Raw genomic sequence first — 23810 nt, 5'->3', positions numbered from 1 at the left:
GTTATAAGGACTGAAATCCTAAGCAGAACACAAACTGATGGTGTTATTCATGTACAAATAAGTGAAGTGAACAGTCTGGGGTGTTCCTTCTTATGGGCAGTGAGTAATCTACTTGCAAATAGCATGTGCATTTCTGTGCACATTCATGTTCTGCAACACATGTTCTGCCTGAAGTCCTAGTTTTGTTTAAGATACTGGTTTTTAAATAATGGTTAAATATATTGTATTTATTGATGTCATATATTTTTCAAAGACTACCAGGAAAACTTGTCAGCAGTTCACTGGAAAGACAAAGTGAATTGTTAAAATTAAAATGTCATCTACCAGCTGGAAACACTTGATTGCTTATTTAGAGCAAGAGTTTTGAGATGTTAATTCCAGGGTTGCACCTGAATAATTTAAAGGCATATTAATGTGGACATAGCCTGGAAATGTATCCATGCAGTAAGAGAATAACCTGATATGGAGTTGTTTGCCATCATTGTACATTTAGCTCCTGGAGGGGTAGACTCCTACACTTTTATTTGATTGTTCTTCCTGTGGGTGTGCATACATTCCAAAGAATATTTTAAGATTGTGGTGAATTTTTTTTATGTTTCTTGACAACATGCTGACTGACAGCCAGTTATGGGTAGACTGCTTTTGATACTTAGGTTTTTACATTTCTTTAGAAACATTCATAGTTTTTCATAGCTTGCAGCATAAACTCTATGACTGTTTTAATAATTATTAGTCCTTCTTCAAATTTTAACTATACCATGTCAAATTGGGCCCTGTTGAATTGTCTACAGCTCCTCATTCTTGTAACAAACTGCAAAGTTTAAATTGCATAATCAGGGATTTAAGTTAATTGTTTATAGTGGAAAGTCTTTTGCATTTATTTGACAGGAAGCAAACACCAAGACATCTCATGCAATATATAATTAACCTAATATAAGGAATATTTTCATGTGAGTGATGGTGCATTTTATCCTCATGCAAAAGAGGCAAATACAATAAGTGCAGGTAATATACCTACTGGTAACAGTGTGTTTGATTACTGGGAAAACAGTAATCATAAGCAAATTATGATATGAGAAATAAAAGTGAAGGATGAGATTTTCCATGTTTCTTGTGAAGTTAGTTTACACTTCCAATATGGACAGTTGTGATTAGACTTCCTTTTGAAATATCCCAGCTTCATGGAAATGTAGTCACTAACTCCTTGTTAATGGTAAACCCCTCTCTCTTCCAAACCCTTTTCCCTGTACTGTCTGCATATATTTATAGTAAAAGTAAAATGACCTTCTTCTATTTTTGATAATTGGACAATATCTAGAGTAAGAAATGTATTTATAATATATAAATTTTGACATCTTTTCATAATAAAATATAAATAACTTAGTTTTAACATCTGAATTGCATTTGGGGCTTTTTGGGCATATTCTAGTACTGATGTTACACCTCAATTATTTATTTAAATAATGAAACATTTTGATCTAAATTCACCTTTTATCACAATATGATCGGTATGAGGAGAACTTACACTTAGAAATGGGAAAGTTCTGGAGCTATGTGGGGACAGATTTCAGAATGGTGGTAGCCTTTCAGACAGATTAGGTAAATCTCTTTCAAAAATATTATTCATACTAAAGGTATGACTGCCTTCAAACAAGGAAATAAGCAATCCGACTTCTTGAGTTGCTTTCAGAGATTTATGCATATTTTTTTTCCTAACTGAAATACTGTAGAAAATCCCAAATTTTAGCTATCTTTTTCATCCATAATCTCCCACTGGCTTCTCAGAATAAATATGTGAACCATCTAGATAATTTTATGTTTAGAACCATATATCATATTATTTTGTTAATAAGTCCAGTGTTCTTAAACCATCATGTTATGATTATAATGTTTTCTGTTTTGTGTTGTGTATCATTCCTTCTCCATCTTATTGTCTCATATCTGTATTTTTCTTTCTGCCATCACCTCAGTCATTATGTTACTTTACCTCGTTCCCGGTACACCCAGTCCTCAGATCACCATTACAGGGATGTCAGGTATATGTTTTCCTCTGTGTGACTATGTGGGGTAATGCATGTACTTCTGTGTACCTACATGTCCACTTCTGGTTTCATTTGTCTGTGTGTAGTGGTAGAAATCTTAGAAGTTGAGTTAGTATCATCATTAGGTTTGTTAACATAGTGTGCACACAAACACTGGGTAATTCTTCCCGTGTTTCACTTGAATATTTTCTCACTGCCAATAGTCTATAATTGATGGTCCTCAAAGATAATTTTCTATTTACATCACTCTTATGTCTTTTAGAGAATATATAAAGAAAATAATTTAAACCAGCAAACACTAATACCTGCTAATACCGTGATTTTAGTATGCATGAAATCATATATGAGTGCCTGCGTTAAAGGTTGTGCTAAAACTCGAGAGTGATACCTCTCTCAGTCTAGTAGCTCTTGTAGCTGTGAACCAATATACTTAAATTTTTAAAAGTAGTTTTGCAAAGTTCACTGAAGTTCCAGTCATGTTCTGTTCCAGTGTTTTGTTCTGTTGCTGACATTGCTTGCTTTTCATGTTGTTTTGTCCTCGTTTCATCTTTTTTTTGCTTTTCATTGTGTTCACCCATTCTGTTTTGGCAGCCAGGATCACACAATGTATCCTCTATTTTGTGAAGATGCAATCAGATTGCTCCGCTCCCGTACGATGTGCCGTACCTATTCTGAGGGTGCTTACTATGATCTGGAGAGGTATAACTGATGTGCAGTATGCCATTAGCTCTGCCACACTGACACTGCCATGCTTGATTTACAAACTGGGAATGTGATCTGTGTTTTAGGAGATAAACACAAGCAGTGAATATGTTTTTATAATACTCTGCATCTTTAAACTGACTACTCGGGGCCATGGGTAAATCCCAAGAGGCACCAAATAGCTCTGCAGAAGCCAGCTTTAAATAGATTATAGGATATTATATATCTGTGTCTTTTATAACCCTTATTTTTGCTGGAATTTTCCAGAGTGCTTGTAGTATTTATTATTCACTTTGAAATAACAAGGAAAAGCCTATCTACTTTAAAGCACACAGAAAGAGTGTCTTCTGAAGTCTTATACTTTGCTTAACTGAAAAATAGAGTGAAAAGTAAAAGTGTATGCTTATGTAAGATTATGTTGTATATATTTGTATGATGCATATTCTGTGATTTAGGAATACTTGTACACACAATACCTGGATGTGATTGCAGAACATCATAGTTCCTATTTACACGTGAAATATATGGAGAGAGAATTTGAGCCCATAACAATTTCTGTGAAATAACTTGCCACTTGAAATACAGTGGCTTCTAAGTTATGCTGCTCAAGTACTGTAATTAAGATATTTTCAGAAATGTTGCAAACCAAAAAAGTTTACATTGTTGTGTGTAAATAGAAATGAGAACATCAAACTGAAAACTGTAAGCCAATAAAAACTAAGTGGTGACTTCGGATCAGATACAATAGCTGATAGAGGTGTTGTTTACAGGAGGGGCCGTGTAAAAATTTCCAAAGCATAAAGAACTCTTTATATATTAATTTCATGACTGCCCTCTGGATATGAGTCTGAGAAGTTCATTAATGCTTTCTCTGTATTCAGATCACGTCACAGTATTTTTAATGTGAAATTTGAATGTGAAATTACTTTTGGATGCAGAAACAAAAAAGAATCTGAAAAATGCTTTGAAAGAAATATTTCTTTTTTTAAATTCTCCAAAGCTATAGTATATTAAACATTTTAACATTTAGAACTCAGTCAAGCATTTGTTTAGAAATGATGCTGTTTTACATGAAACCTAGTATAAAGAAAGTGTATCAATAGGTCTGTCCACATGTAGAAACTTTGATAAGGAGAGGGATATTTTTTTGTTTGTTTTCTTGAAATGCATGATGAAATGTGCTTGTTTGTATGTTATTTCAAAAATTAATTTTTATATACTTTTTTTTTTCTTCTTAGATATATACTCTGATTTGCACTAGATTCTCTGAACCTGTTTCAGATTACTGGTTATGTCTGTGACTGTTCAGATATTAGTGAAAGTTGGAGCTTCTCAAATTGTTTTACTTTGAGGTTCTTTCCTTGTAAATCTCAGTCTTTGTTTCTGAAATTAGCCTCTCAAAAATACAATCAGTGAAAATAAAGGGCAAAAGTTACAGTACTTCATAAAGATGAAAAAGCTAGGATTTAAGCAGCTGGAAAATCTTTTCCAGGGCTTTGTGGAACAGAAGCTATTAAAGCTAATTCTGCCTGGGATCAGAAATGAAAATCCAACATGAAGTGGAATATTTCTAGCTCACTGTTAGAACAGTATCTCAAGATTCCTTGGGCCTAGAAACTGATCCTGGAATCCATGATCCTCTTGAATCCAGGCTGCCTGAGGGTAAAATTAATGTTCAAGCTACTTGAGTCATCCTACCAGATATGAACTCCTCTGAATACCTCACAGCCACAATTGTAGTTCCTGGATTTTCATCCTTTTTGTCTTCCTGTATTCTAACAGCAGTTTAAGAACAATTTACATAATTGCTATCCATTTTCTCCTTAGACATTGAAAAACACTAAGTAATTTTCTATTCCTCATTTTTATTGTAAATATATGAACATTACTTTTAAACAGGATTTCCTCTTTTATCTTTACACTTTTCCCCAGTTCAGTGCTTGCTCTAAAATACATATTTTGTAGGCCAAGGTTTTTTCCCTGCCTTCTTTGTTCCACCTTCTTAATCAATGTCTGGTTGATATCAAGCAACTGCTTTTCTTCCTGTCTTTCACTTTATCATGTATATGAAACAACTTTCCAGTTTTCACTATTCACCAAAATAGCAAATACTGCTCTGTAGAGTCCAGCATTCAGGAAAGTCTCTCATCTGGGACAGAGAATTTTTTATCTCATGTTGCTCTGAATCCATCAGTGTCTCTGTCCTGCAGGCAAATAAATGATATAAACATATTAGTCAAAATTACTTGCTTTTGTTATTCATGGCTCCTTTTATTGCTTATCTTGTAGTCATTCACAGCCCCCCCATTAACTCTTGTGGTCTCTTCTAGCATTTTTTTTCCTTTTATTTTTTTTCCCCACAGAGTGACTACTTGGTTCTCTTTCATCTTTTCTCTGCTGAAGTTTGTGTCAGTCACTGTTGATCTGATATAACAGACTTCAGTTAATTTCTTCTAGGACACATTTTCATTATCAAAAACCTTAACTTCTGAGGTCATTCTTAGGTTATAGTTTTGTTTGTCTGATAGCTCGCCCTTTTGAAGAAGTCTAGCTCTTTCCAAAAGGAACAGCAGCATTGACAAGATACTCCAGCATATGCCTAAGAAAGGCAACAAGCACCTGTGCATCTTCAGTGACTCAGAGCCCTTAGGACCTGGGGTCTTCCCAAGAGCATCCTCAGTTCACCTTGACCCCAGTTTCCCTTGACTGTTCAAAGGTACAGTCAGCACGGTAGCACCAGCTGGGATCAGTTCACCTGCTGCAGCTACACGAGGCATCATGGCTGGACATGTTGAGCTTTACTAACACTTTTATTATTTATATCCCCCAGTTCAGAGTTATATGGGCTAATACATAATTTGACAGTAACACATTTTGAATTGTCTGACACACCAGTGATCTCAAAAACAAAGTAAAGTTCTCAAGGTTCTTAGTCTTAACCTATTTCTTGCGTTTAAAAAATATTAGCAGTTCATTCCAAATAAAATTATGCTGAAAACCTCACTGTATGAAATTCTTTCTCAACTTATCTACCTCAGAGCTCAGCTTAATCAGCAAGAACACCACACTGTGCAATTTATTTTTTCTACTTCCTTTGAGTTTAGCATTTGCAGGTCCATACAAGTTGGTTTGTGTATGTTTTGTGCAGCATGTGAGGTTTCTTTCAGGCAGAATTTCTGTTGTTTCACTTAAAGAAATTCGATTTTGCTCCCATTTTCTTTCCTGACTTTTGTTTTACCCAGCAGACATTTTCTAACATCAAAATCCTACTTTTGTTGAACATTCTCTGTTGTTCAAGCACTAGTTTTCTGTCAATGTAACTTTTTACTTCTGTGAAATACGTGTGCATTGATCAAGTGTTCTTAGTAAGTTGTTAATTATTTCTGAATCAAAATTGAAAGCAGAATTTTACATTTCATATATATATATATATATATATATATATATATATATGAAAATATATGTTCAGAGTATATAGCTGAATTGAAGATAAATGAGCTCTATCTTCATCACATCTCAATAATCCAGTAAGGGAATACATAATGAAAAAAAGCACCTTCTAAAATGTCTGAAATATCTGTGCTATTTATTCCACATTCAGGAGGACTAGGCAGGAGAGAAGAGTGCCTAATTCATATTATGATGACACAGCCTATACTCCTGAAAGGTATTTTAATTTATATAGTAAAAATAGATAGAGTTGAGTAATAAATTTTTATGAAGCATAGTCTAAAATTCTAATTGACCTAGACTAATGATATTTAAATTTGCAGTGCACTTTATGCCGTATTTCTCTAAATACAGAACAACCAATCTCCATAGTTTTAAGTACCTCATTTCCTTTTTAGCCCTCCATTAATTTGACTTTGGATTTTTTTAAGCATAATTCTTAGTTTGAAAAATATTTTATTCATTAGATGTGGGAGGAAAGCTGAATAGCACAGAGGAGCCCAGGTACAACTGAAGGTTTTTTCTAAACTTAACTGCACCATAATTCTAATGGCTAACCTTTTCTGTCACTAGAAGTAATTCTAGGGCAATTTACAGTCCTCAATTTCATTCTTTCAATAACCTGAGTACCCTAAGATGGTACTCAGGTTTTAGCATGTTACTGCCCACATTGACTTAAAAAAGGACTACTCAAATGCCTTCAAATTGGTTTTGAGTGTTTACCATGCTAGGAATCAAAGTACTGTTGTTCTTCCTAAATTTTGTTATGTATATAATGTATCACAATGAGCATAATATCACTAAAATCTGGCATGTAATCTGAAAAGTTTTGGTGTCTCTGGAAATAGTGATTTGAGAACAGCTGTTCATGTTTAAAGAGCTAGGCCAAAATAGAAGGAAAGCTGAAGAAAAGAGCAAATCAATGTTCCTCTCCCTCTTTAAAATTAGATGTTTTATACTTCTCTGTGCATTTTAAAGTCAGTGTCTGATTTTTGTCTACATTATGGGAACAGGTAAAGCAGGGATCTTTTCCTAACAAATAGTGAGAAATTTTGTTTTTATTTGATTGCTATAAATAAATACAGTCATATTTAAGAAAAAATAAAGTACACTGCAATTTTAAACCCATATTTATGTATTTATGGTGTCTGCAATAAAGTAGTTTTATCAAAAACTCTTATTTAAAATACTGGTTAACTGGAGAGACTGGCTTTGGTTTTGAGGATGTGGATTATCAGGGAGAGTGTAAAGATGTACCTGTCATACTCCAGCAGTATTCTAATTTTTATGGGATTAAGTCTAAATCTAATCTAAACTCAAGTAGATTTAACTGAAATGACTTTCATGCAGCCATTGATCTGGCTATAAACCATGGGAAAAAAAAAAAGAAAGCTGCCCCCATACCATCCAATTGGACATAGAATAAACCAGGGTAGCTGTTTGACATTTTCATATATTGCACCCCATGCAGTCTTCCCTCAACATAATATCCAGGAGATGTGGGGTTATTAAGTTTGTAAGCACACTGCACACCCTCAGATTCTGCAGCATGAGGAGTTCGGAGAAAAGGCAGACAAGCAAAAAAATACTGCTGTGATTCCCAGTATCATGAAAATTCTTGGATCAGTGTATTCAAGCCATTAAAAAGATTTTCCTTTAGCCTATGGATAATATTTTAAGTACATAAAAAAAATTTTTTTGGTCCAAATTGACAGTATAGTGGTGTCTTGATATTTTCTGATAATCCCTGTGTTCTCACTCACTGTCATGTGGAAATCATTGCATACAGACAACATAGCAGTTCCCTGGCTTTACCCTAGAGAGATCCTGAAAGTAAAAAACTCCAGAGATTTAGCTGAAACTCCTTACCAAATGGTGGATGATTTTTATCTAGTTTTAATATACTGGAGTAGTGGCACATAAGCAGTTTATCCCCTGATTTCTTAAAGCAGCTTTTTTTGTCCCATTATTTATTTTCTCAATGGTTTTTCTTAAGATAAAATGCTTCCATATATGTTTTTTGTTGTCTTCAACTGATGTGCTGAAGTGCTGCTGCAAATGCTTAGGCAGTCCATATTCAGTACCTGGAAGAACAATACCACTTAAAAATTTACTTAGTTTTCATTGTTTGATCATTGAGGTGAATTTTCTTCTGCTTCTTACATACCTGTGAGAAGCCAACTACCCTATCAAATAGAAAAAAAAAGATTACAACTGGCAAGGTCATGTATTTGAAATTAAAAGCAATATTTTAAATTCTTAATGTATATTAGGTTATTTTTGTTAATGTTTTGTCTCCACAATTAGTTTTTTATTATTCCACAAGCTCAATGGCCATGAAAACATGAAGACATTTATGTATGAAAAGATCTATTAGTCTTTATGTAACTGAAGTTTATGGCCTAACTGCTAAAAAGACTAGAGGTAAAATATAATAATTATATAAGGGAAAAAGCCCTATAATCTTCTTGGTGTTTGTTTTTGAAAAAGTTGGTTTTCTTCATTCCTGAAAGAAAATATGAAATGTACAAAATGATGTTAAAACAGTTGGAAATCTTCCCATGTTTTTGAGATGTGGTCATGTCACATGAATTAGAGTGTTAATAGCAATACATCATTTTTTAATAACATTTCTTTATTTTGACTGTATTGTAAAGGTGGTACAATGGTGCAAGTTCATGGGCAGATGATATAGTCAATGGTTCAGCTGAAAAATATGGGTAAGTAAAGAGTGTAGTGTTACAGATAAAACTAAAATGTATTTTGGATCTTTATGATAAGAGTTCATTTATAATCGTACCAAATTTATTCCTAATAAATGTATTTTTCTTGATGTCTTTCTTTCTTACTTGACTCAGAACCAAGGCACTTATGTTCTAGTCTTTTTTTCCAAGCTTAAACTGTTTTATTCAGTTACAAATAGAAAAAGAACATTAATTATGTTTGAACTATTTTTAAAACATGTTCTCACTGTTCAGGGCTGCTTTAATGAAAAGAGGCTTTTTAGTGATACCTGCCTACATCTGCAGTGTTGGGGAAGGTGTCTTTGAGACCTAATACGTTTTTACATTTAGAAATAATCCCAATTCCATCTGTCTAACCTGTCTTCCTTTGTGATTGATGCATAACCCATGCAAAGTGCTGTGTGCCTTAGAATCTGTAGCTCTTCCCAGTTGTGGCTGGCTTCTGTTCATGAGAGCACACAAATTTTCCTTGCTTTTAGTTTGTTGACTTTACTGCTTCTCCCTCATTTTCTTATTGCTCTTGCAAGAATTTTCCTTTTTTTTTACTTCCTTCCTTTGTGAATGTGAACAGAGAAGATGAGAGACTGTTAAATTGAAATGTAAAAAATCTGATAAAACCCGGAATGAATCCATCAATATTTTAATGTGGGCTTCTCTCTTCTTTAGAGAGGAGGGATTTGTGAAGGTCTTTTGGCTAAACATTAGTGCAGTTGCAGAGACTTGAGACCATATATGTTCTCTAGCTTTTTGAACCACAGTGCCACTGTTCCTTGGCTCTTCATTTTTAAGTGCACAGCAAGGGCCAGATTTATTCCTTCATCCTGGAAACTGCAAAAGCAAAGTGAAAATGAACAGCATTTAAAGGAGGTTGGAAAGTGCTTGGTGTAACTAAAGCTTTTGCTTTTGATATCACATTAAATAGTCCTGTCTTACTTCTCTTTTCTTAATTTTTATGCTGAATAGATACTAACATAGGTAAATATCAGGGGTAAATATCTGAAAATGGTTTTTTTATATGAAAAAGAAACTTATTGGTTACTACTCTCTTTCTCCATTTAAATTTAGCTCCTAAAATGTTTGGTGAAAGAAAAAAAGAGAAGATAAAATAATTTGTTCTGAACCATTATGACTTTTAAATAAAACATAAGGCATAGAAAACACTTTAATAGAGTAAAGACTGCTGAAATGGATCAGATTCTCTACAGATCAATGGATTTAAAGAATGCCTTTACAGAAATAGAATGCTATTTTGCACATTCATAATTTAAGAACTTAAAAGATTATAAAGTCTTACATACCTGCTCCTGTTTGAATGATCTGATTGAAATCCTGGTCTCATCAAGGGACAAAACTCTTGATATCAGAGAGGTCAGAATTATAGATCTGTTGCCAAAAGTTAGGAAGAAGATAAACATGTAGCTGCAGTATGTATAACTGCATAGTTACAACTCTGGTTGTGGTAATTTACTATTTAAACATCTGCCATATTATTGGTGTTTGAAAATGTCACTGAAAAAAAAGCCAACTTTATGTGCCATACAGAAATAAAGTTGTATTTAAGATCGGAGGAAGAAAATCCCACAAAATCCATCAAGAACCAAGTGCTTTTCGTATTTTACCTTTAGTACTGCACTTTAAAAAGACATATTTAAGTTACATACTTAGTTTTAAGCCTACAACTACTTCAGTTGATTAGTCTATAGTCCGGGTGCTCTTCATTTGAATACTCAAGCTCAACTAGGAAATTCTTCTTCTTCATGGCTTCCCTCTCAAGGTCCTCTATGCATTGTCTTATGTACCACTATACTTCAGTCATGAGACATCTTAATTAAAACCCAGGTGTCACTGTAGGACACGAAAGAACACACGCACACACTGCTCTCCAGGTGAGAAGCAAAAGAGAGCGTTTATTTTCTGACTCCATAATTTATAGTTTTACAAAGGTGACAGTGGATTGGAGGGTGACAGTGCCACCTCTCCACAGACACTGGCTTAGCTAACAGTCTATCAACAGTGTCTTTTTCCACAAGAATGTAAACTATAAGTTTTTTACAGAAAAGTGTGTGGGAAAGTTCTTCACAAAGAATGTCAATATCAGAAGGCCTTCTAGAAATCTCAAAAACCCAGGGTGACACCCAGGCATGGTCCCGATTTTGCTCTTACATCGTAGTATAATATTCAAGTTGAGTGGGTGAAATATTATGTTCTGCAATAGGAAAAACTGTGGAACATATTTATAATATAAAGCTGAAAGTGTTATATTTTGGAATATTTCCAGTACTTTAATGGAAGTTTAGATTATTATCTAGAGAGAATCACTGCAGTAGATTCAGTTATAAAACTGAGCTGGGGTGAAGGAGAGGAGAGGATTTCAGCTCTCATCTTTGAGAATTTTGAATTCCCAGCTTTTGAATCCTAATCAGCTTTATCATGATCTTCAGTGAGTCATCTCATGAACATAGAGATGCTTATTCCTGCAGGGTGATTCTTTTACACATGTCAGTTGAGGGTCTGTGTTAAGGATGTTGAAAGTTAGAAGTAGTTGGCAAATACAAGATATTATATAAGGCAGCTGGCTATATAAATCAAAAGACACATCACAAGTACCAGAAGCAATAATGTATAAACACTCTACAACTTTTTTACAGATAAAAATTATATGAAATGCATATCATTTCAGTCTTCCCAGGATTTACATTACTTATTGGTTTTATTGATATTTGATTGTAATAGCTAGTATAAAGCTCTAACTGCATCAGAAGAATCATAAGACAGTTTGGGTTGGAAAAAACATTGTCTGCTCTAACTCCCTCTGTGAAGTATGACTTTGCTATTCCTCAGGAAATATATCAATGATGACACATATTTTGGAGAGTACAGGTGTAGATCTATAGGCTTTCCTTAAGCATTTTTATAATTGTACCATGCTATGTGTTAGCATGGTCAGCTGTGTCGACAGCGGTCATGAAGTGACGGCAGTGTCAGGTCCAGATGCCTGAGCAAGCTGTGAGCAATTGCAATTCTGTGGCTGCAGCAGGACACAGGAGTGGGGAGCACAGTGTGCCTGGGATCATGGCAGAGTTCCCTGCTTTGTCTGCTTAGCTCAGTTAGCAGAATAGTTCAGACTTCGTCATTTTGAAGTTTAATGCAGTTTAATCATGCCTGTCACTGGCATGGAGATAGAGTGGTGGTTATCCCACATAACACAGGGCAATTTGCATGTGACCAGGTCATATCAGTGTATGAATGCATTGGATGCATGTATATATGTATATTATATATATATATTTATATATAACATTAAATAAAAACATTACAGAATATTACAGCAACCAAAATATCTTGCTTTACCTTGTTTTTTAACCAGAGTACCTAAAAGCTTTACATTCCTGTCTTTTAAAAACTTTAGCAGCACATGGTTTTGTATTAAGTTCCTTTGTGAGTATAGATGAGTTTTCCTTTATGAGTGTAGATGAATTAGTCACTTGCTGAGATATCCTGTCGCCAGTTTTTCTAGAGATTGGACAGTGTACTGCTCTTTCTCATTTTCCATTGCAATATTTATGACTCAAATTTAAGATTTTGGTACTAGAAATATCATTTGGTTTTAGACATGCTTATCTACGTTATGCTAACAGAGGATCTTGTGTCTGTGACTAAACAGCAAAGTTCCTATAGCTAGTAGAAGAATAACATGTCCAAGGATTGAAATCCAGCAGCCATCCACAGACACTGACAGGTATTGACATTGTATATTAGCTGGAGTTTGAAATTATGATACTTAGAAAGTGTGGTGTTGTATTTTTCTTGTTCTGTTCAGTGTTTCTAGATGCAAATGATAAACTAGGAGCTGAATCGTAGTGTACTGTAATCCTACAGCAATTCTATTTTTATTTCTTCAGTTTTTTGTTACAAGAAAAAAACCCAATGCTAAAAAGGAGATTGGCATGACCTCATCATTTTAACAGAGTAAAAAAATTTAACATGGGTTTTTAAATAAATGGTTTTCAGTAATTTTGGGGGGGAAAAATTTTCTATTTGTTATGTAAGCTGTTACAATTGCTTACTGTTGGAAAATGTTGATCTTTTATAAAGTTTCTCTATCCATAAGTTTAGATCAATGGCTAATAATTGGTTGAAAATTCTTTTTTATTTGTTAAGAAAAGTAACAAATCTGAAAAATTAAAAATCAGAAAGTCTTATTTACGGCATTGGGAAAAGAGCTCTCATTTGAAATTTGCAGTGTATAGATATATGTGTGTCTGTGTGTGTGTATATATATATATATATATATATATGTAAATTGAGATTAATCAGTATATAAAATAAAATTTGGGAGCACCTTTGGTTAGGTACTACAGCAACTAAAGTTTACAGTGGTACCTAAATGATATTAGATTCTAGTTCTAATACTTGATGGGTTTGGAACAAGAAATTAGACTGAATACTCAAAGGGCTTTTTGTGTAGTGGCTTACAGAGAGCTCAAAAAGTCTCATAGGTCGGTTTAGAAACAAACACTGCTTTACCTTTTCCTCAGAGTAAGGGACAGTTATGCTTACAAGTCTTGCAGACTTTTGCATGTAAATGAGCCATCTACCATGCCCGTCTTCCCTAGAAAAAGTAGAAGGGTGCTACAATAGGCAGTACTCGATGGAGGAAGTCATTATTTGATGTTTCATTAACTGTATTTTCATAATGAAAAGTCTGTTAGCAAATGTAAACAGTGCTAGTGGATATTAAAATATTATATGGATGTTGGATAGTTTAACTAAGGCTACCATATTTCCCTCTTTAAAAATCAGTAATTCATATGATATGATTTATAATGAGAAAAGAAGAAAGTTTCATCTAGATAATTTGTAACCCTAAGTCTTTAAGAACGATGTCTGAAAATTTAGAAACTTCCATTTTTAATTTAACTTCCTCCCATAAATATGGCTGGATTTCGATATTCATGCCTAATTGTTTACAGTGGTAAGGAAGGGGTTTCACTGCACAAGCAGGTTATCAGACAGTTTTCCTGTAAAAGAGACAGTTGCTGAAGACTGCAGTGCATGTGTTTACCATTTAAAGGATAAAAGAATAAGTGAGGATGGAGACCAGAGAGTAAAACTATTTTTTGACTTGCTCTTTATATGCGTATGACGCAAAACCACCAAGTGAAGCTTTCAAGTGGGAGACTGTCCCCTTGACACAGCCCTCCATTTGCTGTAGTGGGTATTGAGAGGATTGCAGCCTGTAGCCTGGAACCTCAGGGTGACAATCAGTTTGACCTCAGGACTCAACTTGGTCTTCAAATCCTTCAGTCTACAAAACGGGATTGCCTCAGCTTCAAAGGTTTACTGCCAAAATCCACCCTCTCCTTCACTTCAGGGAACTCCTGGCTGTTTTTGCACTTGGAGGAAATGCCCACTGGAGATTGTAGCAAACAGGATATTGGCTACTGAGTGTGACATTTTTGAGGCCTTTATCTCTTTAGCTGCAGTTACTCCATGATGTTCTGCAGAGCACAAAACCTGCCTGCTAAGCCATTAATATTGATCCCAATGGTAAGAATGCCTCCTTCCTTCTAATCAGGCAATAGGTCAGAGCCCTAATATCCTAAAAACTATTTTTTATACCTATAGAGCTAAAGAGAATGAGGCCTTAAGACTAACAAATGGGAGCCTTAACTTCTTGTGAAGCCTTTATGAGAAGCATGTGGTTGCCCCTCATCTGTTCCTCTATGTCCTACTGGCTGTTGGAAGGAGGGAGGGATGGAGCATGGAGTGATACCCTCACCATATTACCCAGTCCCTGCTGCTGGGTGCTCCAGCAGTCCTCTACTCACTGACTGGAGAAATGCTGACAGGCCCAAAAAAGTCTCTGTCGGCTAATTAATATTCTTAAATATGTGGATAAACAAGATAAGGGTGGGTTTTTCAAGACCTGGATATAATTATTTGTAATTTTGTTGAATTTAGGAATATTTTCTCTTGGAATTTATTCCCGTAGTCAAAGAATGTATTTTATGGTCATTTCTTGCCATCATGCAGATGGGTGACATTTTTCTCACCTTCCATAACACTGAAACCTCACTTAAAGTGTTACTTAAACTAAACAGCATTCCTATCAAAGCTAAGGTTGTGTTTCTCTGTCTATCAACAATGTAAAAGAAGCGAGACAGTGGATGTTTTTGCTGATGAAGCTTCCTATTCAGAAACAGAACTGATAGAAGAAGAAGTGAGGTAATCTTGTTGTGGTTTCGTGCCAGGCTCATTGTACTTTTCCTACAATCTTTAGTGCCTCAGCTTGTAATTACCATTTATGTGTCTCACTGTGGTGTGTTTGCTTGTTAGGAGCTTATAGATTAGGTTCATGATGTATGGTATTATTTTGAATCTGTCTGTGGCAAGCTCTTTGTATGCTCTAGGAGTGCAATTATGACCTCATGGAAGGCCTGAAAAGACTTTTTTTAATGAATATTTTATAAACACATTCAGCAAAATCAGCCACTACACTCTTTTTCAGTGCTTTTAGAAATAAAATGCTGTTACTAACATAAAAGTCTTCATAATAAGGCTGTGGTATGTCTCTCTCCTTTTTGATACTAATTAAAATTTGACTTCTTGTTACACTTAATCACCATCAAGCCACTCATTGTATTAACTGACTTCATTGTAAAATGCATGACTTCGCTCAAGGAAATGTCCTGAAGGGTACACATTCCCCATTTGTATTCTGTATCTGTTCAGTTACTCAAGGAGAGCTGGGAGGAGTGTGGTTTTAATAAATAGCTGCATTAGGGTATGGATTTTACTTTTTAAATTGCCTTGATTTAATGTATTTCAGGATATTGCTAATAAATATTACTCCTTGAAAACAGACCAATTACATTGAGAAAAAAGGTGGGGCTTGATTAATTTCTGAAAGTAATGGCCTGATTAATAGCCTAAGATAGTAAAAGATATCACTGCTTGATCAAGAAATTCTCTTTTACTTATTCTAATTTCTTCCCATTACATCTCTAACAATAACCTTTTCCACTGCTGTTTTGGTACGGTTCCATAGGCTGTGGGTTAAAAGAATTTTTGAATTACAAACCAATTTTTTTCTAGTTGTTGGAGCCTCTGTAAGTACTAATGATGTAGATCCATCTGGTTACAGTCTCAGCACCACATATGAATCTATCACTTATTGACTAGCCTGTATATAACAGACATCCCCAAGTCTAATAATAGTTAACAGTGCTACATGGTAATTATAACATCTAGGTTGTGGACTTTCCTACAAACAAGAGTGCTACCTCTAGAGAGAATGCAATCTCTTATGAAATCTATAAAAATCTATTCATATGAGGAAAAAAATGCACAATTAAACTGCTCTATTAAAGAGTTTTTAGCTTTCTTGAGACTTAATATTATGTCAGGTACTCTTTTATTCACAGGTTAATAGACAAAACAATAATATTTTAACCCAGAAATTGTCAGGAAACAGACTATTGCATGGATAGTCATTACTGAGACATTGGAAACATTTCAGCCCATTTATCAAGAGTATGGAGCAAGTCAAATCATACGTGTAAAAAAACTATATGTTATCAAGAAGTTATCTCAGAAAATTTATTCCCCCTAAAAATGTATGTAATACAATGATTTGCTCCAAACCAGTATCATGCAGCGTATTTTATAACTAATAGAGAAGTCAAAGTTCAACTGAGCTGCTTTTTGACTAACATTACAGGAATTGTGAAGCAGCAGATAGACAGCCATATCAAAGATCCAGATCAACAGAGCAACGTCCTGTGCTAGAGCGGACCAACTCCCGCTCCCGATCCACAGAGCGTCCTGACTCAAACCTCATCAGGTCGATGCCTTCATTAATGACTGGAAGATCTGCCCCTCCTTCACCCGCCTTACCGAGGTGAAACAGACAAATCAGTCGGACTAAACCCCTTCTGCCCCACCAGCTCACCATTTTATTTTCCCAGTAGCTGATTGGTATCGCCTCATCCTTAGCTGATCACTAGCAGCAATAGATACTAACCCTTTCAGTGTGAACACACTACTTATATTCTACTCTGGATATAATGGTGTGACTACCATTGCAAATTGCTTGCTAACAGTATTTAACTACGTTTGTTTATGATTTCTCATTTGTCAGGAATCCTGGATGGTTTCCACATAAAGCACCTCATAACTGTCATATTCTTCTCTTACAGAATGAGAAATTATTTGTGTTCATCAGACATTGCTTATGGAACAATCATCATAACATCAAATGAAATTTTTTTTTTTAAAAAAAAAGTTTCTTTAGATGCACTGTACTAACTTTGTCTATTACTTATCATTTTAACCACCATTTTCTCTGACTACATTTTACTGTGCCATAGTCTGTACTGTTCCTGTTTGAGTACCCCTTATTGATATTTTGAGGATTTCTATACATTATTCTTAGCTTAAACAAACATAATACAATAAAAAGATGAGCACATTCTGGTCTAGATCGTGTTCAGGAGAGCCTCTCTGTATTTTCGATCTGCAGAATACATTCTTTTATTTTCTGAAAGTTAGTTAGCATCATCAAATCCCCAGTGAAAATTAAGTCAAATATCATTGTCTTTCCTCAGTTCGTTACTCTGTTTAGAAAAATTCATGTAATCTCACTGCAACTCAAAGATAATTTAAAAAAATACAAGCTGAGTAAAGATAATTGAATTTGACTTGTGAATAAATTTATGCGTATGTGGCTATTATATCCATATGTGCATGAATATGTGCACAACACATTTTCTGGCTTGACTGTGTGAAAAAGCATCTTATGGAAGCATCCTCAGCCTCAATTTGGCTTCCTTTTAATGGAGAGATTTCTCTTTTTTAATCAGGTCTTTTTCTGAATAGAGATAATAGTTTCCCTCTGGGACTGCAAGGGTCCCAAGAGATCTAAAGTCTACTTAGCCACGTTATCAGTTCTTGACGATATTTCGGCATGACTTAGTCATTTAATGGCTGTGGTTTGTTTTGATATGTGTCTCATAGGTCACATCCTCGAACTGGGTCTGTCCAGACAAGTCCATCAAGTACTCCAGTAGTAGGGCGAAGGGGCAGGCAGCTACCGCAGCTCCCACCAAAGGGCACGTTGGAGAGAAGTAAGTGGATGGTTTTCTCCCTAATGACATTACCAAATTGCTCGTGAAGGTCGATTATTTCATTATTTTTCTTTTGCCATTACAGTTGAAATCTCTTGAGTTTTTGTGCACAGAGTTGGGATTTGGTAATGGTATTGCATTTTGTGCTGTGTTTTCTTCTGTCATGTTTTAACATCTACGATACTCTTGGCTGATGTGAATAATCAGCAGTACAATGCACAGAGAACAAGGTGGACTATTGGCATGATCCTGTTCCTTTTGAACTCAGTAGGTGTTTTGTCATTGACTTCAACAGGCACAGGAAATGATCTTTAGTATGTTGTCTAGTGACAGAATTCTGGCTCTTTTGGGAGTCAGGAACCTAGCTGATAATTTCTGGGCTCACATGGAGTGTATTACAGAATGCTGATATAAAACCTCTGCATCTTGAAACAGGAAGAGCAAGAAGACAGGTAATAATCTTTAAAATAAGAAATGTCAGATATTTCATTATTCACGTTTTACTGGTGCCTTAATTGTGCTCATCTTTAATGTCTATTAAAAGCACTGGTGGATGGAGATATTTTCTGAAATGTTTAGAAACAAAGGTATACAAATGCATTCTTGACAGCAAATACATTTTCACACTTCTGTTTTTAGTAGCTAGGTGTGCTGTGCAAAATCAGTCTAAATGGCCATATACACTCCTTTTTTTTGATCCTTCTTAACATGTATATTGTATCTTAAAAAAAATTCTGTTGTTTTTAACCCTTGTGCTTTGGTTCCTTTTTTTTTTGTTTTTGTTTTTGTTTTTGTTTGTTTTGTTTTTGTGACTTTCCGTAGACAATGGAGACAAGGAGATAGAGTCTTATGAAGGTCTGTACATAAAGAGGGGCTTGTTTTTCACCTGAAAGCCTTCTTTCAGAGGCTGTATAGGGAAAAACAAACCCAACTGCAATTGATGTTACTTGATTGCACAGACATAGTCAGAATTATAGTCATAATGGTTTAGTCTTTATTTTTAGACCTGTGGCTCATACATTTTACAGGATTCTGCATGAAAAAAAAGACAATATAAATAATACTATCTAAATATGATTGTCATTACAAAAGTACCTAGTCAGGTACCCGCTTTTAACAACTTAGAATTTACTTTATGGCAAATAAAATCATTTCAGCAGTTATGTATGTACATTTCCAGAATTAGAAGACATTCAGGCACATGTTTATATATAAGCATTGGAGGATACTTGACATTTTTTATTTTAGCCATTCATTTAATCAGAATAATTTTTTTGCAAATATTTTATAGTGTAATACATTTGCTTAATTAGTAGGTAATTTGCAAATATTGTGGGAAAAATATTGAATTGAGATAGTCTTTCAAAAAGTTAAAATATTTTTGCTTAAAATAAATCCCCTTATATTTTACAGTATTAAAACCATTTAATTTACTTAATAGCAAGCCACAAGATATCAATTGCAGTCCTTGGTTGTACCACTGAGGGTCTTTATGTAGTATTACTGTGTTTGTCTCATCAGACTTTTTAATTTAGTATTTCCAATGTTTACAGTATTTATTTCCAATTTGGAAACAAAACTTCATGAAAAGAAAACTCTTGTTTTCTTGGATCATCACTCTATGATATTAATTTCTTTGTCACCTCATGTTTGTGAATTGCTTATATGAAATAGAGTCTAGATATTCCAGGAAATAATCACATCTAATCACATGGTGTTTGCTGTCATTGCTGTATATGCTTTTATGTTTTACCACTCTTCCCTGCTCTTTGCTTAGTATATCTATTTAGACTGTGAGCTCCTCAGAGCAGCAATTGTGAAGTGCTGTATATTTTTACTGTGTTTGATTACAGAGGGTAAAATCTTATTTATTATTTATGTCATAAGTTCTATAGAGAGAAATGTAATAAATACAATAAAATAACTTTTTTATAGGAATTATAGAATTGTTCCCTCTGGTAAGTATTGCTGAGACTTGAGGAAATCTCTTTATACTTGAAAACTGAGTAATATTTTCCTTTTACTTTGTCTTTTGAAAAAAAGTAGTCTTTTGGAAAATCTGGGTTATGGAAAATTGTCAGATCCACAGATTCTGATGTTCTAATATACAATCAAAGCAGTATAAGTGACTCGAGATACAATAACAAGACACATTTCATATTGAACTTACACATATAAAGATGGTAAACACTCCTAAAAACCTAATCCATAGGTACAGCTTTCATAGAGCATTCTAGGTAATTTTCTGTCATGAATTAAGAACTCATATTCTAATACAAAGAGAATTTTTCTTTGAGGATTTTCCTGTCCTTCTCTAGGATTTTCTAGTAATTTTCTTTAAAGGGAGTAATAATTTTCTTTAAAAAGGATAGTGCTTTAAAAAGGATAGGCAGATTACCTAACTTTGTTCAGTGACAGAATATAATTAAGATTAATAGCAGTCTTTTTACTGTGGAGAACAGAATTTTACAGAAAGTTATTTTAGGCAAATGAAGTACTAGTTACAAAAACTGAAATTTAATAGAATTGGAAACACTGACTACATAGAAGGAGCCTATGTTAATATTTAACAAATATAGGATCAAGTAAACCTGCAAGTTTTGTAGATATTTGAGTAAGTTTCAATGCCTTTTTTTAAGACCCAGTGATAATCAAAACTTTTGTGTGTGCTTGGGAAGGCTATATGACCACACCAAAAAATATTGTCACAGAGTAGTCCTTTCTGCTCTTACAGAACACATATTTGACTCAAATGAGAGAGGTTTCTATATTGCATGGGAATGTGCTGTGAAGGTTAAACTTTCTGTATTTTGAAATCAAGGATTTTATTGTCAACTAGATAAAGTTAAAATCAAACTGACGGAAAGAGTTAGTTAAAGGTACCTTATAGGCAATGATGAATTGGAAGTCATCTCAGCTTCATAAAAGAGAAAAAGAAAGAGGGAAAAACTTATCTGTTGCAGACTCCTACCTTGGTCTCATTTAGTTTGCATACATTTGAATAATTTGTGTTTCTTACAAGGTTGTATCTGCATACCTTTTCTTTAAATGTCATACAAATGCCAAAACTCAAGTAGAAAGGAGGGAGTAATTTGCTGCTAGAGATATTTTTTGTTACAGGGCAGCATTCACTAGGATGTGGAATATGGTGTGCTTATGGCTGTGACCAGAAATGGAAGGGAAAGAATCTACAGGGAAAAACCCAACCTTTTGGGTAATTGTTTTCCAAATTAGGATCAGAATTGAAAAACATTGTTTTGGGTTAGATTTAGTTCCATGAACTGTATTATGTGGCTGGGAGTTTTTGCTCCAGAACATGAAGGTGCCTCTTGAATACTTTATTTCAAAATAGCCCAAACTGTTTGCTTTCAAGAAAGCCACCAGGGAGTAGCTATGAAGGACCACACCTATCTGTGGTGTACTGATCCAAACATTTTAATCAGTACACCACATGCTCAGTAGAACATACAATATCCTTAGTTATGTTGTATTCACAGCCTTTTATGTTTATGATATTTTTGCTAATTCCTTAGGTTGCCACTGCCGTGTTTATTGCAGTTTCAGATTTGGGTATTTCTGAAATGCATGTCATTGCCTTGTCTACCCAGGCTGTACCTTAGCATCTATAGGCAGTCTGGGTTTTGCTTTAGATTTTATTACTTTGGTATATTTTCATGTTAAGTGGCTTGAAAATAGTTCTGAAAAGATGTCTGGGACCACCTAAAGAATTTTCACCACTGAAATGCGAGAAGACTTTTTTTCATCTAAACTTTTGCTTGTATATTTTTAAATTACACTATAGACAGAAATGTCTTGTTTAAATGAACATTTGTAGATAGTATTGTTAAATTGAACTTGGTTTTAGTGCTAGAATGTTGATGTACTCTGAAGTGTTCTGTATTTTTCGCACCAGTTGACAAGAAGTGGAAAGTGAAGTATTTATAGTTCTTAAGGGTTAACATGATTTTTTTTTCATTTGTATGTGGCTGCAATGTATTTCTCTCTCCTTACTTGCCTTGGCAGAAGGATGAAATCACTGACCACTTGCTCCTAATTAAAATAGAACACCATAAAGTGAAAGTATTTAGTATTTACCCTTTCAGTTCATTGTTAATTACTAATCAGAGAGTACTTTTTCCTAATATAGATTTTTACTTTTCCTTTTAAAAATAAACATAGCCCTTTCTTTCTTCTTTCCACAAAAAAAAAACCAAAAACCCAACAACAACCATTCACCCAACCCTAAAAAAATAGAAAATCATGTTAGCCAAACAGATGTTATAAAACCTTAGAATGTGGAAATGAAGTGCTCAGAAATTTAACAAATAGTAGAGCTCAGTGAGGATTTGCCTTTCTATTTATGCTCTATCATAAAGACTTTAATTATATGATCTCATAATAATCTTGTGTCTTGGGAAAATTATTTCAGAACCTGTTAGGCCTGAAATTAATGCTGATTAACTGTCCTCTCTAAACTTCAGGTGTGGGTAATCTTTTTCCAGAATAAAATTAGATATGAAAATTAACAGGAATATGGAATTAACAGGAATACTTGATTAGGTTTAATCAGGGATAGCTAGAAACCATTAGTTAGTGTTTGTATCTCTCAGATACAGATTCAAATCTCTAAAAGGGACAGATGTATAATGGCAATGTACTGTTCCAACTCATGCAGTCTGGAATGGAAGCTACAGAGACATTCTGATGGTTAGGAAGGCACAGATTCTACTGACAGAAGTACATGCTAGTTGTTTTAAGGGGTTTTATCTCATTTAGAATGCAATTTCTTTAAATGAGAATTCATTTTGCAAAATGAAAAGGAATTTTATGGCTTTTACATAGCTCTACCCTAGTTTGATGGGAGACACAGAAAGGTGGTTATAATGCAATTGCAGACGACCGGTATTAAGACTGGTAAAGATACTCTGTCAGATATGATTTTGCAGGGTTTTAAAAATGTATGGTATATGGGTATTTTGTTTTGTGAAAATGATTAATCACATGTATAAAATATAGGATATGATTTTAGATTACCTTCAGCTTGGCTATGAACTTGATGTCTTAGGCAAACACTGCAGCCCAAAAAATGGAAATATAGAGCTTTGCACCATCCTCTTTTTTGTGTGGATACTTCTGTGGTACTGGCCTTCATATTTGCATGGTGTAATTTGCATTTTGTGTGCTTGACAGCAAAGTAAGCAGAGTAGTTTGGCTAACATCAGTAACAAGTCTTCCTTAGAATAATTTCTGAGTCTGCTTTGGGGTTTGGATTTCAACTACGAATTTGCAAAAATACACCTTTGGGTTTTGACCGTGGATGCTTAGTTCACTGCCCTGAGAGGCAACAGACCCTGAAGAGTATTAAAATATTTAAGTTGCATTGGTACAATTTCCATAGAAAAACTTGAAGGAACTTTACCTATAACCTAGAGTTTGAAGTGCTTGCTTAAAAAGTTTTGATCTTTCAAGGGGAAATAATAATTGATAAATTTCTCTTGGATTGGCAAAAGGAGAAATTAAACAGCTCTATGAAATTTGAAGATCTTGCTGTACAGGTCTGAGACTACAAAGGGCATAAAAGGAAAATGACTGAGAAGTCATACAGCTGTGCTTATGACAGCCATTGTTCATTTACCTTTCAGGGTACCTACATGCCAAAACCATTTTAATTCAACTCTTCTGAAAAGGGTTATTTTAAAGTCCTAGGCACATCTTCTATACATTTGTTTCTGTGAGAGAAGGTT

General features: G+C 34.5%; 1 protein-coding gene across 18 annotated transcripts in view; it reads left to right on the top strand.

The window, feature by feature from the left end:
- The window catches only part of RIMS2 (regulating synaptic membrane exocytosis 2), a gene marked incomplete at both ends in the record, with an annotated part of 444787 nt that overhangs the window by 297890 nt on the left and 123087 nt on the right, over window positions 1–23810 (top strand). For 6 of the 18 annotated variants that reach the window (XM_084219773.1, XM_084219772.1, XM_084219770.1 and 3 more), the window contains 2 exons: window positions 16662–16841; window positions 17957–18066. In XM_084219773.1, the coding sequence (XP_084075899.1) occupies window positions 16662–16841; window positions 17957–18066 (290 nt within the window). Of the gene's footprint in view, window positions 1–1970; window positions 2037–2633; window positions 2742–6345; window positions 6412–8851; window positions 8915–12602; window positions 12678–15094; window positions 15167–16661; window positions 16842–17956; window positions 18067–18888; window positions 18922–23810 lie in introns of all 18 variants that reach the window. The other 12 variants (XM_084219771.1, XM_084219760.1, XM_084219762.1 and 9 more) reach the window with 7 other exon arrangements.

The sequence above is a fragment of the Fringilla coelebs genome, assembly GCF_963513975.1.
Source record: "Fringilla coelebs genome assembly, chromosome: 1".
Taxonomy (NCBI): domain Eukaryota; kingdom Metazoa; phylum Chordata; class Aves; order Passeriformes; family Fringillidae; genus Fringilla; species Fringilla coelebs.
The sequence above is the reverse complement of the archived record's forward strand: the minus strand, read 5'-3'. Positions and strand labels throughout refer to the sequence as shown.